The 21,741-nt window shown below is 34.9% G+C and overlaps 1 protein-coding gene across 2 annotated transcripts; it reads right to left on the reverse strand.

Annotated features, from left to right (window-relative positions):
- Positions 1-1,106: 1,106 nt before the first annotated feature.
- Positions 1,107-21,406, reverse strand: LOC136031425 (neo-calmodulin-like). 2 transcript variants are annotated; one of them, XM_065710994.1, is made up of 4 exons: positions 21,380-21,406; positions 12,574-12,748; positions 10,555-10,797; positions 1,107-1,251 (listed from the first exon to the last, which is right to left on the reverse strand). In XM_065710994.1, exons 2-4 carry the CDS (start codon positions 12,722-12,724, stop codon positions 1,211-1,213), a joined length of 435 nt encoding a protein of 144 aa, XP_065567066.1. In that variant the 5' UTR covers positions 12,725-12,748; positions 21,380-21,406; the 3' UTR covers positions 1,107-1,210. The 2 variants fall into 2 exon arrangements, with proteins under 2 accessions (XP_065567066.1, XP_065567065.1); XM_065710993.1 differs by lacking the exon at positions 21,380-21,406 and adding an exon at positions 14,506-14,747.
- Between the last annotated feature and the right edge of the window lie 335 nt (positions 21,407-21,741).

The following is a 21,741-nucleotide window of genomic DNA, read 5'->3' on the forward strand; positions in this document are numbered from 1 at the left end:
GCAAGTCTGATTTTGTCATTTTCTCACGATCGCCGGATTTTTACCTATGGATGAAGGAACTAGATACGGTTAATGAAGTTATAAAACGGATTGTTTCTTTTAACTAATATGGGATTGTAATTGATGAAACCTTATCTTTTAAGCAGCATGTAACTTTAACTAGTAAAATTCTGGCAAGAGATTTAGGTATAATGAAGAAACTCCAACATTTTTTTCTTATATCTGTCCTCCGCCATCTTTACTCTTCTCTTAGACACCCGTGTATACTTAATTGTTCAAGTATTTGGCTCTCCACTTTTCCATCTATCCTTAAACCAATAAAAGTTCTACAAAGTTACGTAGTTAGGCTTTTAGCAGGAATTCCTCTTCGTCAGTCTGTCCGGGAATATTATCCAACCTTGAAAATTTCGTCAGCTGCGGGCCTCCGTGAATTTTATGTATTGTGGGTTATTTTTGGATTGCTGCAGGATATTCAACCACGCTGTTTTAGTGATTTATTGTGCGTTAGGTCTTTTGTTCATTCACGCGGTACAAGAGGTAGTGTTGATTTAAGTGTACCTAGAGGCATTTCTTCCCGTCCATGTTTTTCTGTTTTAAATAGAGGTACACGAAAATAGAATAGTGAATTAGGTTAATGATTGGTTGTAGTTGTTCTTTTGGGAAACTTGGACGTTTCCTTATTTTTCAAGGGACCAACTTGAATTGTATTAGATATCTCTCTACTGCAGCTCCGCATAATTACTGCATTACAAGTTTTGTTTTACGTTCTTCAGTTGAATTGTCAGTACTCAGTACTGTGAAAGACGGCAAAACTGTGATTACACATTCAAGTCGAACATAAAATGTTTTCCCACATAATAGGAGTTGCTGTAAACACAAGTCTATTCTTGAATGCTCAATAGAATTCCTACGCTGTGATAGCACGACGGATAGATCTTCCGGCAAAGGACTAGAGTTCAATTTCCATTGCCGCAAGGTTGGGCAACAGGTCTACAATTTGCCCTGTAAAGAAGAAGCGTTGAATCGAAGCCCTATGCACCATCAACGGCTCGGGAGGATGTTTATCCTTTTAAAAATAGAATTCCTGAATATTAAAAAGGAAAAACTTCAGAGAGCGAACATGTTTAATTAATTTAACTTGCCAAAAGAGAAGTAATAAGCTACTTTTAATTCCGTTCATTGTTCATGATTGATCTTGAAAGATGTCAACTTAAGAAAGGCGCTGATTCAGTTTCATCATTCTGGCGAAATCTGGAAAAAAAAACACAGAAACTATCAGTAAAAGAATAAATAAACATTACAAAAGATTTCTGAATAAAGATTAATTATAATAACATCAAGAAAACATGATTAAGCCTTTTCACACTCATTTTCAACCAGATTTTGAGCCAAGGAGTTAGGCAGTCCCTCCAAGTCCGGCAATAACTGTTTATTATTTCCTTGTTTTAATGTGTCTTGGACCTCTAGACTCACTAACACAATCGTTGTACTATGGCTATCAGGGATCTTGTGAACTCCTTTAAACCTGCATGGTCTAATTTGCAGTATAACAAGCGTTACCATTGATTGGAGGACAGCGCTGTACCCAAGAGAATAAGTAACTCATATTCCCTTCTAACCGAAGATAAAACAGAAAATCCTACCACTGTAACCAAATTGATTTTTTTTAAGGCGCGGGGGGGGGTAATATTGCTAAAATTGAAATTGGGTATTTAGCGATAGACAAACGCAGCTGAGAGCCCCATATATATATATTCTATTTTATTTTCTATATTTCTATTTTAGCAATATTATCCCCCCCCCCTTAAAAAAATCAATTTGGTTACAGTGATAGGATATATATATATATATATATATATATATATATATATATATATATATATATATATATATATATATATATATATATATCACTGTAACCAAATTAACAACTACCACTGTATTTATAACTGTACTACAAATTGATTTTTTAGGGAGGGGGCTAATATTGCTAAAATAGATAATATATATATATATATATATATATATATATATATATATATATATATATATATATATATATATATATATATATATATATATTTATATATATGTATATCACTTTAACCAAATTAATAACTACCACTGTATGGATAACTGTACTACGAATTGACTTTTTAGGGGGGGGGGTAATATTGCTAAAATAAAATAGATCCATCACTGAGTCATGTCATAAGTCATACCTGTAAGATAGGTCAGTAGCCAACCACTTGCCGGCTCACCCCCTTTCTTTCTGCTTCCACAATCATAAATAATACAGGTTCGCACCATTTAAAATTGATCCAGTTACTGAGATATACACAATGAATCCCTTGAACAAAGGAAATGGGAGAAGCTTTTATACGCACTAAGACCCTAGGTGACAGGTTATTTTGAGGATGACCGTAATGTCTAAATATCTCTACAGTGGTAAGGAGTTAAACGGCTCAATAGTAACCGAAACTCTAAAAAACAAATTTGATGCTTAGTGTAACCCATAAAAAGCTACGAGCCTAAGAATATTTGCCCAGTTTCCGAAAAAGAGGAAATATACCCTTTAAAAGTCAAGGAATCCTAATAAAATCACGCCATCTGATTCAACATATTAGAGAACCCTACTGTAGAGGTTTGGAGCTCCTGTCTGCGAACATATAAAATTTTGTAGTTTTATTCAGAAGAAAGATCACGGATGCATGTTTATTTGTTTCTTTTTTGTTGTTTTTTGTCCCCAGGGAAAGCTGTATCGAACCAATGCTCCTGGAAAATTGGGAGACGGCTCATTTGAATGAAAATTAGAAGTTCTAGTGCCCTTTTTAAGTGGCCAAAAAGATTTAGAGGGCTACTAGTCCCCTCCCACGTCCCCTTTTCCAATAATTCGTCTGATCAAAATATTGAGATAGCCATTTTGTATAGCATATTGAAAATCCAAAAAATAATGCCTTTGGAGATAACGCGCCCCCCAGCACCTGAGGATAGATCTTTAAGTTATTAAAATTTGCCTATTGCTTACGTATAGTATGTGTTATTGGGAAGTATGCAGATGTTTTTTATATGGAGGAGGATTTTGTGCTTGGGATGAGTTTTCCAACGAGAATTTTTTCTGTGTGGAGAAAAATTTCCGTAGTGAATTTTCCAGGGGATATATTACCCTGGGGAGGTTCTATTGAATTTCTATGGAAAATTCTCTTTATTTGTCTTACTTTGTCTTTGCCCATTTGCTTTTGCATGGGGATATGTTCCAGGGGAATTGTCGGAGAGAAAATTTTCTCCGTTGTTTGGATTTCCAGGAAATAATTCCCATGGAAGGGAAGAATTCTTGAGTGATCAGAATAACGATTTGAACTTAAGTCTTTTTCAAATAAAAGTATGCTAAGGAGAATTTTCAGCGAGGATGGAATTCTCTGGAAGAAACTTTAGTGAGAGAGTGCATTTTAAGCGAGAAGAACTTTCCAAGGAGGGGTTTCCTGTGAGGGGAGGGAATGTTTCATGGGGAAGGTGAGCCTAATTAATCAGCACTATTTGAAAAATAATAAAAATTTAAAAATAACTAGTTTTTTTTTCAACTAAAAGTAAGAAAAAGCATTAAAACTCAACACGAACAGAAATTATTCTGTATACAAAACGGTTGCCCTCCATTGAATACCTTGCTCTTTACACTAAAGTTTGACTGTTTGTCCCAATTTCTAAGAACGATTCCTGAAACACAAGGTCCGTTTAATTAGAATAGGAATCTTTTTTTAAAGTGTTAAAAACTTCAACGTGAAGCGAAAGGTATTAAGGAGGGGGAAACCTCTTCATATAGGGAATAATTTCTGTTCACTTTGAGTTTTGATCTTGCTCCTTACTTTCAGTTGACAAAATTTGTTTTTTATGGTACTTGTTAATTATAGCAACCACACCAATATTAGGACAGTGTCACTTGAGAATACTCAAGTACTGATCTGAGTAAACAGATTTTTCTGTCTACTTTCGAAGAAAATTTAGCCTAGCGTCAGTGAAATAAACTACTATACATATATATTTTAATTGAATATTTAATACATAAGAGGTAGTTGGGTTAGCTCTTTAATACAATGCGTTCTGGGCGGCCTGCTTTCAATTTTCTCATGTAGTTTTCGTAATTTTGTTAATAAAGTATAATATTTTCATCGTATTTTGATATACTTCATTAGGATAAACATCACTTCACTTCTTGGGTGTGGTCGCTATAATTAACAAGTACCTTTATTTTACTTAAAGCAAACAAAACGACGAAAGAACTTTCATTATGAGAAGTACCTGTAGATGACGTGTTTCTTTTTATTACATCCTCGTTTTATCTTTTCATTTACAGGGATCACAAGCATTCAAACTAGAGTTGTGAAAATTAAATAAATAAAGAAAACATTTCAGTCGTATAACTCAAAGGAAACAGCGAGAGGCGCCGCTTGAAAGGTCCACGGGGCCCTGGCCTTCCCATGGTTATAAAACATGTCAGAAGAAATATACAGAAAGATCTTCTAAAAAAAGAGATGGAACAGCTACACACTAAAAACAAGTTCCTATTTTTTACTCTTAGGAGACAGACATAATTTTACATGTTCTCATTAAAATATAAGTTTGAATTCCTTTTTAGGCATTGACTAGAACGACGTTTTTAGGAATAAACTTTCCACGCGAAAAGACTCCCCCCCCCCCGCTCAAACCTTCTGTTTTGGCTGCTTCTTGAGTACAGCCACGCGATTTTCAACGCATATTTTAGCACCACATACAAGTCTAAGCCTTTCATTCAACCTTTCAGACACTCAAGTTGGCAACTCTGTTAAGCTATTGAACTATTCTGGAAATGTGGTCTGTATCCCTCCCAAAGACAACTCCAGGCCACTACAGTTGTTTTTCATAATGCATATATCAATTAAGGTCTGCAAAGTGGTCTTTTGAACCTCATCACTATTCTTGAAATTGTCATTAGTAAATTCTCTGAATACTGTACATCTCACCATTTTGTTTTTACGTCTAAATGTAAACCGCCAAAGACGAACCTTACCCAGTATCGACCCAGCAAAACAATAATTCGAAAAAATATACGCAAAACCGACATGTAACTGCCCAACCCCCACCCCAAACCAACAAAGAAACTCCAATATGAAATTTGTTTCGAAAGAGGTTGACACTAGTATAGAAAGTAGGGAAAACAATTCCACAACTTTTAATCATTGTTTCCACTGCTTAAAAAAAAAAAAAAAAAAAAAAAAAAAAAAAAAAAAAAAAAAAAAAAAAAAAAGGACTCCATACCTCAATCGATCACCATATCTAAGAGCATGGTGAAGCCGCTCCACTAAGTCACAGGAAACTGAAAGGCGACGCCCAATTTCCCAGAAATCACAGAAAAATTATTTTGGTTCTCTTGTTTTATTCCGGAAAAATTAATACTTAGTAATGATGAAGCCGATATCATTACAAACTGTGAATTCTGTTTTTTCAATTAGCGGAATTTTGTTTTAAACTTCAGGAAAGGGTAGTCCTTAAAAAGGTTCTAGCATAACTACCAGGAAAACGTCAACATCAGCTCAAAAGGTGTACCATTTCATGAATTTCGCAGCCTTGTGCATTCCCCTTGATGTTATCTACCCCGGTATCAAAAACACTTGAAGAAGCTAAAACAACTCAAAGGTCAAGTAGTTCAAGTACTACTTGTACTTGACAAGCACAAGGGACAAGTTGCCAAGTGTACTTGCAAGTGATCCTCTCAAAGACGGTCAACCGAAGTTGAGACTCGCAAAATTAATGTTTATATGTATTGAATGTTTATAAAATGTCTTCAGAGAAGACAGAACAGACAGTTTTTAGAATTAACATCTATATACTTTCCTTGACTGTAGCCTACCATCAATATAGTAAACTGGGAATCATTTTTTACGTTTACTTCCCTCTTTTTTTTGGATAGCTTTTTCAGCGATATCTTTATATTTACAAAAATAACACTAACACTATATATATATATATATATATATATATATATATATATATATATATATATATATGTATATATATATATATATATATATATATATATATATATATATATATATATATATATATATATATATATATATATATATATATATATATATATATATATATATATATATATATATATATATATATATATATATATATATATATGCTTGGCTGTGTTTTGCCACGCAGTCAACAGCTGTGAGTTGTGTCTAGGGCACATACAATGTTCCTAGATGTCATTTTAAATATACACAACAAGCTTTGGGGTATAGATCATGGTTCATTCAGACGCCAACAAAAGTTGTCTTTTTAACCGACATGTGTTCCAGGTTTAAGCCAAGAGAAAGAAAAATGTTTAGAAATCTCTTCAAAAATGAAGAGAATATATATTTAAATACATTTTGACATTGCAGATATTTCGAAAATGTTCTATTTGAACATTTATATAGATTTCATTTTCTTCTATTTAGGGCTAATCCAATCATGGAGATTAACAAATCTTAGGGGGTTAACAGCACGTCTCTAGTCCCAAGATAGTTGCGGCCAAGACGTTTAAGTTGCGACCAAGTCAATGCTTGAGTTCGTCCCCAAAAACGAAAAGATGATGGAAGTCCGTTTTGCAAGCTTGCAGTCAAAGCTGACAATGATTGTAGCATCTGCTCCGACAAATGAAGCCAATAATTCCAAGAAAGATTGTTTCTATTACAACCTTAACGATCTAGTCAACTATGTAGCTGAGCACGAGATTTTAAATATATGTAGTGATTTGAATGCTAAAGTTGGTAATAGCCATAGATATGCACCTGAAGTGATAAAATGGTTTTGGCGCCATTAATGATAATGGTGTGTGATTGATATATGTGTGTTGACCGTGGCCTAATTGTTGATGGCTCGTTGTTTCCCCACCGGGAAGTCCACAAGTATACTTGCACTTCCCCTGATGGAGTGACAAGAAGCAAAATTGACAGCCTCTTGATCAGGAAGCAACACAGATGTTTCAAAGATGTACATTCCAATCGTGGTGCTGAATTGTTCTTTGATCACCAGCTAGTAATCGCCCGTTTCAAGCTGAAGCTAAAGACTATTGTGAAGTGCAAAAGAACTCTTCGAACATTTGATTTGCAGTCTGTTTGTGAAACATAGACCCAGATCGTGGAAAATGTGCAAATTGTAGCTAAAGAGACTCTTGGTTTCCCTAAAAAGAAGAGGGAACAGTGGCTAAGTGATTCTTCTTGGAAACTCATGTCAGTGAGGAAAGAGATGAAAATTCAACTAGACTCCTGCGACCTCAGTACCACCTCTGAATATAAGGACTATCTAAGGAAAAAGCAAAAAAGCCCAAAGGAGAGCAGATGGACGTTGCTTCCTCGAGACCAAAGCTACTGAAGCCGAAGCTGCTGCTAGTAAAGATGATAATAGGGCAGTTTATCGCATAACGAAAGAGATCACAGAAGATTTCAAAAAGCCTGCTACTGCGATTGAGAGTAAATCAGGACGACTGCTAACGCGCAAAGAAGAAATCGATAATAGATGGAAAGAGTATTTCCACGGAATATTAAATTTTGCCCTTCCTGCAGACCCCCCAGATGGTCGACCCCTTTTCCAATTAGACATAAGTACAGAGGCGATTAGTATATATGATATAGAGACAGTACTACGTAAACTAAAGAAAGGAAAAGCTGCTGGCATCGATCGTATGCAACCTGAACTATTGAAATACGGTGTTGGAGTGCTAGCTGAGCCACTACACGAAGTTTTAATGCAGATATGGGACACTGAGGATATTCCCACAGATTGGAAGAAAGGGTATATATTGAAACTAATTAAGAAGGGTAGAGTTTCTGATTGCAACAATCGGCGAGGTATCACCCTACAGTCTGCTGGAAGCGAAGTCCTCTGCCAAGTACTTTTGAACCACATCCAGACAAAAGTTGAAGCCATATTCAGAGATGAACAGCATGGCTTCCGACCAAGTAGGTCATGTGCTGACATCATCTTTATTCTTAGAATATTTATTGAAGATTCAAATGAATGGCAGACTGAAATCATAATGGCTTTCGTCGAATTCCAGAAGACTTTCGACTCAGTCCATAGAGACTTACTAAGGAATGTACTGCGCTACTATGGCTTCGCTGATAAAATGGTGCTATTCAAACTAATGATAAGGACTTGACTGAGTGGTCCAAAGTCAACTCAAACGTTCGACAGGGGTGCATTCGGTCCTCAGTGCTGTTTATATTACTCATTGGTTTCATCCTGCGGACGTGCAACTTCATAAGTGGCTGGCACGTATGCAGGGGGGGGGGCCTTCGGGCCCCCCCCCCCCCAAAAAAAAAAATTGTGAAATGTTTAATTTCCCCATGTTTTTTTGGGGATTTCTGGCAAAAATAGGACATTTATTAAGAACCTAGATACATATGTGAAGCCTTTTTGGGGGGATTTTACAGCATGTAATTATCCGTTCAAGTCACTGCCCAATTATTAATCCATTTTCTGTCTAACTTTTTACCCTCTTTGAAGTAATTAGCAATTGTCCTGTATTTTTTTTTTTTTTTGTAAAGAGAGTTTGCTGTCCACAGCAAAATAGAATTATCCTTGATATTAGGGCGTTTATCCCCCCTTTTACGGATAAAATCTTTTCAGGATCAATTTTGGTAACTATCATTTTTCATTAAAATCTACGTTTTTGCAATAGAACATAACCTGAGCCTAAAACGAACTTTTGAGGCTTCAGTCTTCTTCCCCCCCATCCGCTACAATACTACAGATTAAAGTTAATCTGTATTTTCCGATATACGTGCTTTTTGCATTACTAAATAAAAAAGTGCTACTTTATATCTGCTGTTTCGAAGGTTTTGCCCCCCCCCCCGAAAAAATTCCTGTGTACGTGCCTGATAAGTGGCATTCAGTTGAACAAAAATCGCACTTTATTTGATGCAGATTTCGCAGACGATATAACGCTTCTTTCTCACTGAAGAGAGAAGCTTCAATACAACATAAATGAGCTCTTGAAATTAGGTGAAAGAGTAGGTTTAACAATAAGCACGCAAAAGACAAATATCATGCGCAATGTGAATAGACTACCTCCTAAACCACTGACAGTTAAAGCAAGGAAAATTGAAGAGACAGATATGTTTAGATATCTTGGGAGTCTAGTGAGCACTGATGGAAGCCCTGAGCATGAAATTGCCACATGTATAACGTACGCAGGAAGCGCCATTGATATGTTAAGAAACGTTTGGAGAAGTGCCACTTTCTGTTTGAAGCTAATACTGAGCCTCTTCAATAGCAATGTCCTATCAGTACTAACGTATGGTTCCAAAAGCTGGGCGCTGACAAAACAGCTAGAGGAAAGGATCCAAAGTTTTGAAAATAATTGTCTTCGACGGTCTCTCAGAATCTACTGGAGGGACGAAATTAGAGAGAAGACTAAACAGCCACTCGTTATTGATAAACTCATAAGCAGTCAGTGCCGATACTGGGGACTCATGGTTAGAATGGGCAGCAATCGTCGGCCTCACGATGTTCACAATGCTTCAGTCATGCCTGTTCAGAAGCGTAAAATTAATTAAGCAGTCTGGTTGCGTTTTCCAGATCTTGATTGATCTAATTTATGGCATCCATTTAGTGAAACCTAAAATCATACTTTAATGCTTTCCCTACTTCCTTTTCCCTTCTTGCTCTTTTACGATCTATCACTCAGAGACCTCTTGCAAAAAATCATTGTCTCTTCTAACAAGCTAATATTGCTCGAAATTCATCCAGTTTTTCTCCTTAAGAGAATAATTCATCTCAAATTGTCCTCCTGAAGTCTAGCAACACATCAACTACTCTGTTGGCAGTTATCCTCCCTAATAGCCTGTTTTATTACGAAATCCTCGTTTCAGTGAATTCTTCACTCGCTTTGTTTTTATTAAGGAATGGTCTTAACTTTACTTGACAAATAACAAGTAGGCAAATTTTTCTTGTTTTATTAAAGAATAATTCCTTCCATGTCATAATTAAGTTGAGGAATGACAAAAAAAAACTTTGAAGAAAGTAAAAAATAAGTTAGAATGAGACTTAATGCAAGCACTATTTTAACTCATGGGCTGCATTGGGACTAAACATCAGGTTGTTTATAACTACCCAGATTATCCCACCTACCAAATTGTAGTAGTCTAATGCCATTACTATTTTCTGTCCTAGCACAAAATCAGTGCAAACTAGGATACCATATTTCCCCATTTTGTACTAGCCTGGGTATTTAGGTCCTGTAATATTATTAATATCGTGTTGTTGCCAAGAAAAGCTGCCGTTTTTTAAGCGAAATACTAAATTTTACTTGTGAATGGTAGGTGTCAAGACTTAGATTTCTGGGCAGACACATGTCTAGACATGACATTCTGGCTAGACAAGCATAAGACCACCGCTTAATGAAAAATTCTAGTTTCAAATTAAAGTGAGATTTTTATGTGCATTAAAATAAAAGTTTACAAGCTGAATTTTTGCATCCATCTAAAAGTTTTAGAAAAATATCCAAGCATAAAAAAATACCTTTATAGTTTACAACACCATCACCATCGAAATCAGCTTGTTTAAGCATCTCGGCTATATCTTCATCAGAGAATGTTTCGCCCAAATTTACCGAAACGTATCGAAGTTCTTCTACATTAATATGTCCGTTGCCGTCTTTGTCAAAGACGTCGAAGGCCTCTTTTATTTCTTTTTCAGCATCAATGTCGTTGACACTCTTAGCCATCGCAATCACAAATTCAGAAAACTCGATAGTACCGTTTCCTAAAAATAGTTTCTTTTATAGCTTTCTGTTCTATGTAACAAATATGTTGTCCTATTGGGATTTTACAAAACCCTTGTTACGTGACATTTTGGTGTCAACTCAACATGATTGATCAATTTGATTAATCAGTAATCTAGGAGGATGTCTACCTTGGTCTGTAAGAATGTCAAAGGCTTGTAGTTTTTCAAAATACGTCAAAAGTCTTTATTTTCTCGCTTTCACGAATGGTTGAAAACTGCTTTTGACATCCAAAACACTTGTTACGATTATTAAGACTAAAAAAAAAAGTTGCTAAAAAATAGGTCATTCTCGTAGGAAAAACCCAAAGTTTTTTCTTAGAAATTTTGATCTTAAAAAAAAAAAAAAATCCAGACATAACCGTCCATTTGACATTGGATAGCAAGAAACACTGTCTCTGGCTCAAGAAAGCTTCCACTTGCGTTTAGACGAACTTAGTTTTTGAGTCACTAAGAATTCACCGTCTTTTTTTAAGAAAAGATTGTTGAACAAATTAGATAAAACACCATTTTCTATAATAACAGATGAGACGACGGACATGGGTGTACCCAAGGAGTTGCCCATTTGCAAAACTAGACTGGGTTCTGTTCTGGCACCACAAATTCAATGATGGGGCGTGACAAAATTGTGGCAAAGTTTACTTGCTACATGTAGTTGCTTGCCACTTCATCCATCTGTTTACATGATATACTTGTAAAAGTCGTTGGTCGTCCCTCTACACCTGCTTGCGAAAAATACTTGAGCGGTGCAACGCACTATCTCTGTACTTCACAAGTCATAGCTCATGCTTACAAGCCTGTCCTCAGAGCACTCAAAATAGTCTTATTTTATTATTTATGCTCTTTTACTTGCCTTTTGATCATGTTTACCTAAGTTGTCGTGCTCATGTAAGCTTACTACCCTGAATCACTGTTCTAAAAAAAAGAAAAAATAAAATAAAAAAAAAGTGAAAAATGTATAATAGATTGCCATTACTATCTGGAAAGATGCTATCTAGTTTTCTACTATATTGTTTTACTTTTTATTGGATCATGTGAATCCCTTTAAAATATACAAATGAGTCTCTTCTGTCTACAAACAAATCCAAAAAGTAACTGTCAGACTGCGTTGTCATTACAGCCAGACAGGATGTATTACTATTCTTTAAATACTTTTAAAAAGAGAATAATATAACATAAATAACTATCGTTTTAGTTTTGAATTCCTCACAGCTTCAAAAACAACCTATGTATATATCGCTTTAGTTTGGTTTTGGCATTTACCATGAATTGTAAGCACCCATGATATATCAAATCAAATTTTAATGAGTTTAAGAAAAGCAGGGAGACAGCCATGACAGCAGAGAATGCGAGGCTATTTCACAAACCATCGATAAAAACATAAGTGATTAGCCCATCCTGCAATTTTTTTTTGAAAAACTCCTTTCCCAAGCAATTTCCATGTTACTTCCTAACCACTGTGTTTGACTGGTAGAAATTTTGCTCCTTGTCCTCAACGTCTAAAAGACCCAAGAATACAACAAGGCTTTCAAATTGTTTGCTATAGATCTTAACAAAGATTCATGAATTACAAGTCTTTCAAAGACATCTTTCAGAAGAAATTAGAAAACCCAACTTGAAAACAGAATCACCACTAAACAAAATCACAATACTACTACTACTAACAACTTACTGCAGTACAAAGCCACCTGAGGCCAACACAGCAAAGAATTTGCGGAAAAGGAGAAGATTGAGAAAAAAAAAATAAAAACTTCTCACCATCAGCATCTACTTCTTTTATTATGGCTAAGATTTCAGCATCTGTAGGGTTTTGTCCAAGACACTTCATGACTGCTGTTAATTCTGAGGTGGTAATGTGACCATCTCCATCCTGATCAAAAAGGGCAAATGATGCTCTCAAATCTTCCATTTGCACATCAGTAAATTGAGAAGCCTGAAACAAAAACGTATATGAGCAGGATATATGCTATCCTCCACTCTGCAACTTATTCTGAAAAAATTATAAAAAGCCAAAGCAACTTAACGCTAGAACCGCTATGTTGGTGCTTTAAAAGCTTTAATGCAGCCTAGGTAGAATGTAAGTCTAGATAAATCATAACTTGAAGGTTTAAGGATACATTACAAGCAGCAATTTCAAGTTTTATTAATAAGAAAAAAAACTCAAGTGAATTGATTATTAGAATCTCTCACATAAAACAGAACAGTATTTATATTTCTCTTTAGTCCTGATTCTCCAAAGCAAATTTCTTACCAATTAAACTCTATGCTTAAAAAAAAAAAAAAAAAAAAAAAAAAAAAAAAAGTTGTAATCTTGTAGCCGGGTAATGTGGTAATAACGTCTTAACACATAAGTGCATTGACCTACTCAATCACAGATAATAGTAAACAATATACAAATGAGAATGAGAACATTGATGACGAACACAGTAAAAACTAAAAGCTACATTTAATATGAAAATAGTGGAGGGCTCAAAGAAGATTATTGGATTATCTGAACATTTCATGTCAAAGTGAAGTAACTTTATTTTATTCCAAGAATAAAACCCCAACATAGCTTAATCAGTCTTACATGTAAATTGACCATGCATATAAATTGGTCTTACAATGACCATATAGAACATTGAATTACGATAATCATAGAAAATTGGTCTAATAAATGTCAACTTAGCATACACACATTTAACCGAAAATACAATATTCAGTTCTAGTCACTTCCACTCAGGTCCTTGTCTTGAAAATCCCCTTTCTGGACCTGTCCCACTATATTATTGAAGCTCTACAATCATAAGCTACACTTTAGTTTTTATTTGTCAAGATCATTTCCTTGGTTATATTTCATAAGCATCTGCCTTTTTGGTCCTAGCCTGCAACTGGTATTTATTAAGTCCTGAAATTTCAAAAATTGGCTCGGAAGTTTTTCTTGACAGTCTTGAAACATTTTGAGAATAATATGAGGACCAAAGTTGTTTAAGGTTGGTTGGGAACTAAAAATAGACACCATTTGAAGTGCACAACAGTGAAAGTGAACCTTCACTGTGCCAGCGCCAGAGGGGAAATTTAAGAGGCTAAAATTTCAATAGCAAGAATTACAAAAATATATGGCACATACACCAAATTTCTGAAATTTGGAGTTAGTCATGATATGACAACTCGCTATGAACAATGTGAGATAGAAATACTTTGTTTTTCTATAGTCTGACCCATGCCATCTTTATTGTCTTTAGTTAAACTATTTCTGAAGCATAAAATTACACTTAGTATACACCTTTACATTATCTAACCTAGCTGTCCATGAGGATACCCTTCCCTTGATTGGTTCTTGCTTAAATACAAAGAAAAATGTAACCTATAGGCTAAATAAAATTTTTGTTGGAAATTTTCATATTTAGGAAATGGTTAAATGATAAGTTATTATAAACTGGCTACTTAAAAAAAAACTGAGGGGAGGGGTTTGATATCGACTCTCTAGTAAAACTAAAAAGTATTCATAAGACAACAAACAAAATAACAAACTTTCCAAGAATCAATAGATTTTCAAAATTATATCCATTTCCTGAGTCAATATAGCTAGCCTAAACAAAGCTAGGTGCCTCCAAGCCTAAAATAAATATTGTTAATAAATAAACCTGAAATAAGCCAAATCAGATCGGTTAATTGCAGATAGAGTGTGTAAATTGGGAAAACACTTACCATTTCAATAAAAAACTAAAAAGCTGACTTGTGTCTAACCAATTTAGCACTGCATTCAAGATTAGTCTTTTTACAACTCTAAACTTCGCGTTTTATGTTGTGGGATTTTGGAGTTTTGTTTAAGAATCTAAAGCTGATTGGCTGACGTTGTTTCTATGTGGAGTCAGAATGATGCAGCAATTCTGACGTAACAATGTCTCCGTAAGTTTACAGGGAAAACCAAAAAAGAAAACCATTTGTGTTTTAATAGGGATATATATGCTGTTTTGGTACATATTAATTATTCAGAACACACCCAAGAAGTGAAGCAAGGGCAATCATATTAAAATATACCCAAATATGATGAAAATATAAATACTTTAGTAACAGAATTATGGAAACTACAACAAAGAATTATGGAAAACAGGCCGTTAGTTTCCATAGTTTTGTTACTAAACTATTACAATTTCATCATATTTTGGTATAATTCATTATGATTAACCTAACTTCAATTTTTAAGTGTGTACTAGCTAACAAGAAAGTACCTAAGCTAATTATAGCCGAGTACAAGAGAAAAAATAGGTTTATTCAGATCAAACAAAGCAAACCTCTTGAGCATGTTTTGGGTAACTAGCAAGTACCACATTTTTCACAAAATCCAACCAGCAGAAAAATCTATTTGAAATTTATCAGTCATCTTAAGAAGAAGCTAACAATGATCATTGGTGTGAATATGAGATTGAGTCAAAGAACTGTGTTATCTACCTAATGGGAAAAAATATTGGGTTTGAACATATCCTTTTTTAAGTCTACCACTTGATTCACCATTCAATACTCTTTTCTAAACATAATAACCACTATAACAGTCTTGGCACCATCAGGAGCGTATTCCTCAGAACGCACTGCCAATGGTCAGATACTTGGAAGGATGACAGAAATTAGCAGTAATAGGCTCCTATTTGTGCCCGCTAGTCCCACGAAAATGTTTTCTTTATTATTCCCTATAAACTTGAAACTAGTATTTTTAACTCCTTGGACTGTCAAGACCCCAGTGCAGAAGAAAAAAAATGGAAAGTAAATTTGGCTCCCCCACAAGAAGGCTAAATTCTATTTTGTGTTAGGGGACAAGCCTCCTGAATCTGAGTAAATTTTTTTTCTGATAAGCTTGAGGTTTCCAAGGTTCATGGTCTGGACTAAAGGACCTCAAATTTTTCATTTGAGGGGAGAGGGCGGTAGGGTGTCCAGAAGCAGGCCATACATCACATTGTCCCTGATAAATTTGCAATTGTAAGCCTCTTTACCAAAAAGAAACTAACATAATTTTAAAGGCATTATCCCCCCCCCAAAAAAAAAGAAATCCCAAAAAGGACCATCCTATATTTGTTTTTCCTTTTTCCAAAGTGGCTTGAAATCTTTACATTTAAGTTCTACATGGGTTTAAATGGTGACACACCTACACTTATTTGTGGCAATCATTTTAATTATGACTTGAGTATCCATTTTAATTTATATTTGCTTAGGCAGTCATCTAATTATCCATAGCATAGGGACAGATATAACCCTGTCAACCCAGGCCAAGAATTACATTTGGTGCCACCAGTTGACAAACCAATTATAGGTATCAGGTTATAGCTATTTTACTTCTTTGAAGAATATAGTTATTTATTGTATATGTATATAGTTGTTTTAATAACAGTGGCATATTCTTTTATTTTTGCAACCCTTATGGGTGAAGAGCTTTAAGAAAAACTTTAAGATTCATCATAACAATATTTTATTGGTGATAACATTTAAAATAAATACAATCACTTTTATCCTGTAGATTAAAATTTAACTTTAAATGCTTTTATCAAAGCAAATGTCTTTATAGTGTCTTCATATGATAGCTTTGAAGCCATAATGTGTTCTATGTCACATATGAATGAATGAATGTATTTAGTACCCATCAATGGAGAAATAAATTGAGCACAAAAAAAAAGAAGCACAAGACACTAATTCATCTGACACAAACAAAACAGATGCCAACTACTGCTGTAAAACATTGGCCCATGGGTGGGTCTTGACTGATGAATTACATTGGTCAATTTGCCACAGAATTGCTTCTTCAGGTTTAGTAACACCATACTGGCGCGTAACATACCTATTCCTTGTCTACAGTGATAAATGGAGCAGAAACTTTGCAAACTTGTAGTACATTGATTATCTGAGTGTAATTTCAGTTTATCTGTAGCAAAATGTAAAAATGCACAAAAAGGGACTGAGATAAAGATAATGAGGAAAAATCATAGCATTGTACACCTGGCCCAAAAGACAACAATCAAACTTCCACTTATTTGCCACTATACAGCTATACATAAAAAAAGATCGCTTCTGAAAATGAGAGAGCAGTAACCACCATGTCTCTAACATTGATTGTCCAATAGGGAGGCGCAGATACACAATATCATCCACAAACTCAACAATAGAACCACCAAGTATGATGCTCTGAGCAGCATCTGATTTTGAGTTAAAAAGCAGCACTTCAGACTTTTCAGCATTAAAATGGAGTCCAATATGGGCATACTTTTGTTGCAACTTAATAAAATTAGCTTCTCGTCCATGTCAAGTGAAAGACAAATCAATACCAAACAGAATATAAGTCATAAGTGACTTTGATTGTGACCTTAAAAATACTGTTATTAAATACTGTCAGTGACAAAATAGCACCTTGTCTTAACCTTTCTTTACTGAGAGAAGGGAATTTCCATGTGAAGAAAAAGCAAAATCACATAAAAGACTGGTAGTAAACTCGTTAGCTAGTAAAGGGAGCCTAAGTTCCACTTTCAGATTTTCATACATGTCAGCCAGCAGGGCTAGGATGCAGGAATCAGCACTGGTCAAACCCAAGTCAAATAGAACCTCCTTGTGGAGAAGCAAATGAAATGCACGTCTTACTATCATGAGCAGCTAAAGCAATACTTTCCCAGTGCTTTTCTTCATCAACTAAAGCAGATACCAAAGCAGAAAGGGCATGACCACACCCCAGGCAAGACTGAAAACCAAAATGGTGGGCCTAAACTGTACATTTAGTTCTCAATTCATCATCTGTCAAATTCTCAAAAATTTTACAAAATAAAGTTGCAACTGTTATTGGACAAAAAGACAAACATTCAGAAGGAGGTTTATTTTTCTTTGGGATAGGAGTAAAACATCCAATTGAAAAAGAATCAAGGACAAATCCCAGATTAAATATTATTTGGTAAAGGAGTACTAAGGGTTCCATAAACAGTTCACCACACAACAACAAATGCTGTGCAGGTATCCTATCAAATCCTCTAGACTTTTTTTTTTCTTCGGTTTACTAATTGCAATTGGTTATTAACTGATTATTAGAAATAATCCAGCTCTTGGAAATAATCAGTCAAGGACTAGAAGCATGCTCAAAAAATATTGGAGTTTCACTTTGAAACTATTTTGCAGATGTGGAATTGGAATAGAAAATTCTCCTTTTATAATACTCAGCCCATGAGGAAAGTGGTATACAAGATGGTATTTGACTTGGCATATCTTTTACAAGACTGGACCACAACTTATTTGGCCAAGACCAAACTTCTTCCAAACAAGACAAAATAATTGAGCTCCAATAAAGAGAAAGGTACTTTGCCAACTGGCGTTCAGTATAATACAGTTTTAGCAGCCACTCATTGTATGGTTTATCTGCTTCAATCCAAACTGAAAGCCAAAACTTAGCAGAAAAGCAAGCATTTTGTAAATTATCATTAGTTGACCAGCCAGGCTCTTCAGTTCCAACTTTTATTCACCTAATAGGTACTGCCAATTTTTCTGCAAGAGCTAGGGCATGAGTAAGTTCACTACAATAAATGTTCAGTCTAACTCAAAAATCATACATATTCTTCCTTGAACTCTGCATCAACAAATCAAGATGGACACAAATTTTTGTGAGGAAATCATAACACACATTCTGGAAAAAATCTAGAGATGCCCTATCCCAATCATTAGCATAAAATACAGATTGATTTTTTAGAAGCCAGTTAGAAGAAGGGCCACAATCACCAATCAGAGCACTAAAAGACAAAGGGAAGTGATCTGACATAAAATTGGAATTACTAACAACAACTTTGGCAATAGTTACAGATGATGTATGAGAAACATGGTCTAAGTTAGACGTACTACCCAAATTATAGACATAAGTAAAACTCTCATTCTTCAGTGCAACTACACAATCATCATTTAACAGTCCAAAAATAATACTTGAGTAATCAAAATCACCAGAAGAATTATGTGGGTTGGTTAGATCAAAAATTGAAGTCACCAGTTGCAATAAAGCATAAACTGTGCTCTTTTATTTTTCACAAACATTTGGATAAACAAGAATCACTAATGGCAAAAAGTATTTCAGATTGGTTGTCATGGTAGTTTGTGGGCAGATAAATATCTAGCACAATAAAATTCCAGATTCTGATTGCCAAAAAGTCACTTGCTGAATCAAAAATGGATTAAGGATAAATAGACTTCAGAAAGGTTGCTAGACTACCACAAGGCTGGCCTAAAGACTGAGATCAGTAAGCTGAGACCAAGAATACTTTATGATTGGTTGACAGTTCCAAAAGGCTCAGGCTCAAAGTAGTTGCAAATTGCTCCTGAATACACATTATGTCACACTTAGATAAAAAGTCCTTTAAAAGCACAGAATGATTTAGCAAATTTTCATTTAAATTCCATGAGACAAACGTATAAGAGATGGAGGATCCTTGGTTTATTTCTTCATTGAACCTTGAGTAGGCAGGTTTCAGACTCATTTTGATTGGGTTTAGCATTGTTTTTTGCCTGATTAGCCAGACATCTTACGCTTTTGTATGTATGGCCTTTTTTGCAGTACATATCTTTTGTGCACTTATTATCCTTTGTGGAGGTGTGGTCAGAAGCAATACAGTAACCAAAAATAGGCACTAATACACAGTTGGCCACTATATGACCAACTTCATAACAGGAAAATAAACTTTTTGGGAGAAATTTGAAATCTTCTGCAGGCAGCTTCTCAAAGCCAACCCAAACTGATACCAAAAGAAAATCTTCAAGGTCCTCCCTGGTCCCAAAATATAGCTTAAACACTTTGGAATGCTCAAATTTGCTGATTTCTATTGTCCTTGATGCCCTTGGAACAAGGGATTCTACATCAGTACAAGTCATGTTAGGATAAACTTGCTTCAGGATGGCAACAAACAGTTTCTCTTTGAGCATAGAAGTAATCTCAGGCTAACTAGCTTTCATTTTCTCAACAGATGATTTAGATTTGATGTACAATTTCCAGTCCTGTTTCAACTTTCTTAGCTCACTTATTTCCAATGAGTCAAGACAAATTCTGTACATAAACTGCTTACAAGGGTTTAAATAAAACTTAAACCCAAAATGCAATCCATCATTACATCAGCTCTTAGAAAAGGAATATAATGGAAATACCTAACTATATGTTGATGGATCTTTATGTGAAGAGGGATGTGGAAGTGGTTGCTTTTTAAAAGAGCACAGCCTATGCATTATGGAAAAACATAAGTCAGGGACTAGTATCCCAACAGCTGAAGTAGCTGCTGTCAATTTGGGCTTAGAGACCCTAATTGAACCAAAGCAGAGCAATTAATGCATAGTAATATTCTCTGACTTTAAATCTGCTCTCAATATCTTAAGAAACCCTAAGTTTGAAACACTGGACATAGAGCTACATCAAACCAAAGTAAACCTAAACAACCTTGGAAGATTAGGCTTTGTTATTAAATTTCAATATAGCCTATACCTAGTCATCTAGGTATAGAAGGAAATGAAAAAGAAAGACAAGATAGCAAAGTAAGGAGCAAAAAGCCAAATGGAACCAGTGAAAGCTCTAACTAGGCCTATAATGTATAGCCTACAACTAGGATTATGAGTAAAAACATTACCTAAATTAAAGCCACCAAATTTATCCCCATTTCAAACCAGGATACAATCAGTCTGATTTCATTGTGTGTGTACAAATACAGCTATTTTTTTACAGAGCTTTTAGTTAATTAGGTCTGAAGGGACAGTAATTTGGCCTGTAAGCTTACCTACTGCAATTACCTGATTTACTTCTTTACATATTAGGTAAAATTCTAGTTTACTGAATTTCGGCTATCTGGGAAAGGGGTTAGGTTAGGAAAATGAAACTTTCAGGGATGGGTCTACAGGCTAAAGTATATCCCAGGAAGGTATTTTGAAGTAGCCTACCTACCTCTACTCCCTCTTTCTCCCTTTAGAGGACCCTGAAGTTCACCTACATGACAGGTCTATTCCTATTGAAATTTTAACAAAACAACATTTTAACTAATTTTCAGTTACCAGTTGCTTTTTCTCTGCATTTAGATCTGAAAATGCAATTCCTGTTATTTGAGTAGAATTTCAAGCCATATCAATGTTTTTTTTCAAAATTTTGTAAATGGTTTTGTATATCTTTAAAACCTTATAAAATGGAATTGAGCTAAGTTATGAAGCTAAAAACAATTTTGTTGTGCTTAAATTAAGCAGAAGATCTATTTTGCACAGTTTCACTTTTATAACACACATGTTTTTAAAGGTCAGGACCCTCTAGAGGGAGGAGTGGAGGTAGGTTTTTCAAGATATCTTCCCGGGACATACTTTAGCCTGTAGACCCATCCCTGAAAATTTCATTTTCCTAACCTAAACCCTTTCCAAGATAGCCTAGCAAGAAGTCAATTAACTTGAATTTTACCTTTTTTTCAAAATTTAGGAAATGTATTTGTATATCTGTTTCTCCTTTATTTGCATTTTCTAATCTTGTGGTACCCTAACCCTGTGTTTGTTTACTTGTCCAATGGGATTTTTACTAATCGAGGTTTAACCCCTAAAAGATAGCAACAAATACTTGTCTGGCCACGTGTCACTTGTTGTAGTTGTAGAGAAAATACGCTCGGCTTTCGCCCTCTGCGTCACCAAACAATAATTAAACTTAAAATCACAGAAACGAAAAGAACATACAAATCAAATAAATCAAATCATCTTCTCTTCTCACCACACTCTTGTGACTGAAAAAAAAAAAAAAAAAAAAAAAAAAAAAAAAAAAAAAAAAAAATGAAATTACAACCAGTTGAAAATCTTTGTTGAAGACACAAAAACTCCCAATGCCTCCAATATTTTTAACTCCTTATCTTTACTAACACGAGTGAAACCTAAAACGAGAGGAGTGGACGTCTTCAGGCCCAATGATTCAATTTTTCTGATCAGAAT

This window comes from Artemia franciscana, chromosome 9 (assembly GCF_032884065.1).
Source record: "Artemia franciscana chromosome 9, ASM3288406v1, whole genome shotgun sequence".
NCBI lineage: Eukaryota > Metazoa > Arthropoda > Branchiopoda > Anostraca > Artemiidae > Artemia > Artemia franciscana.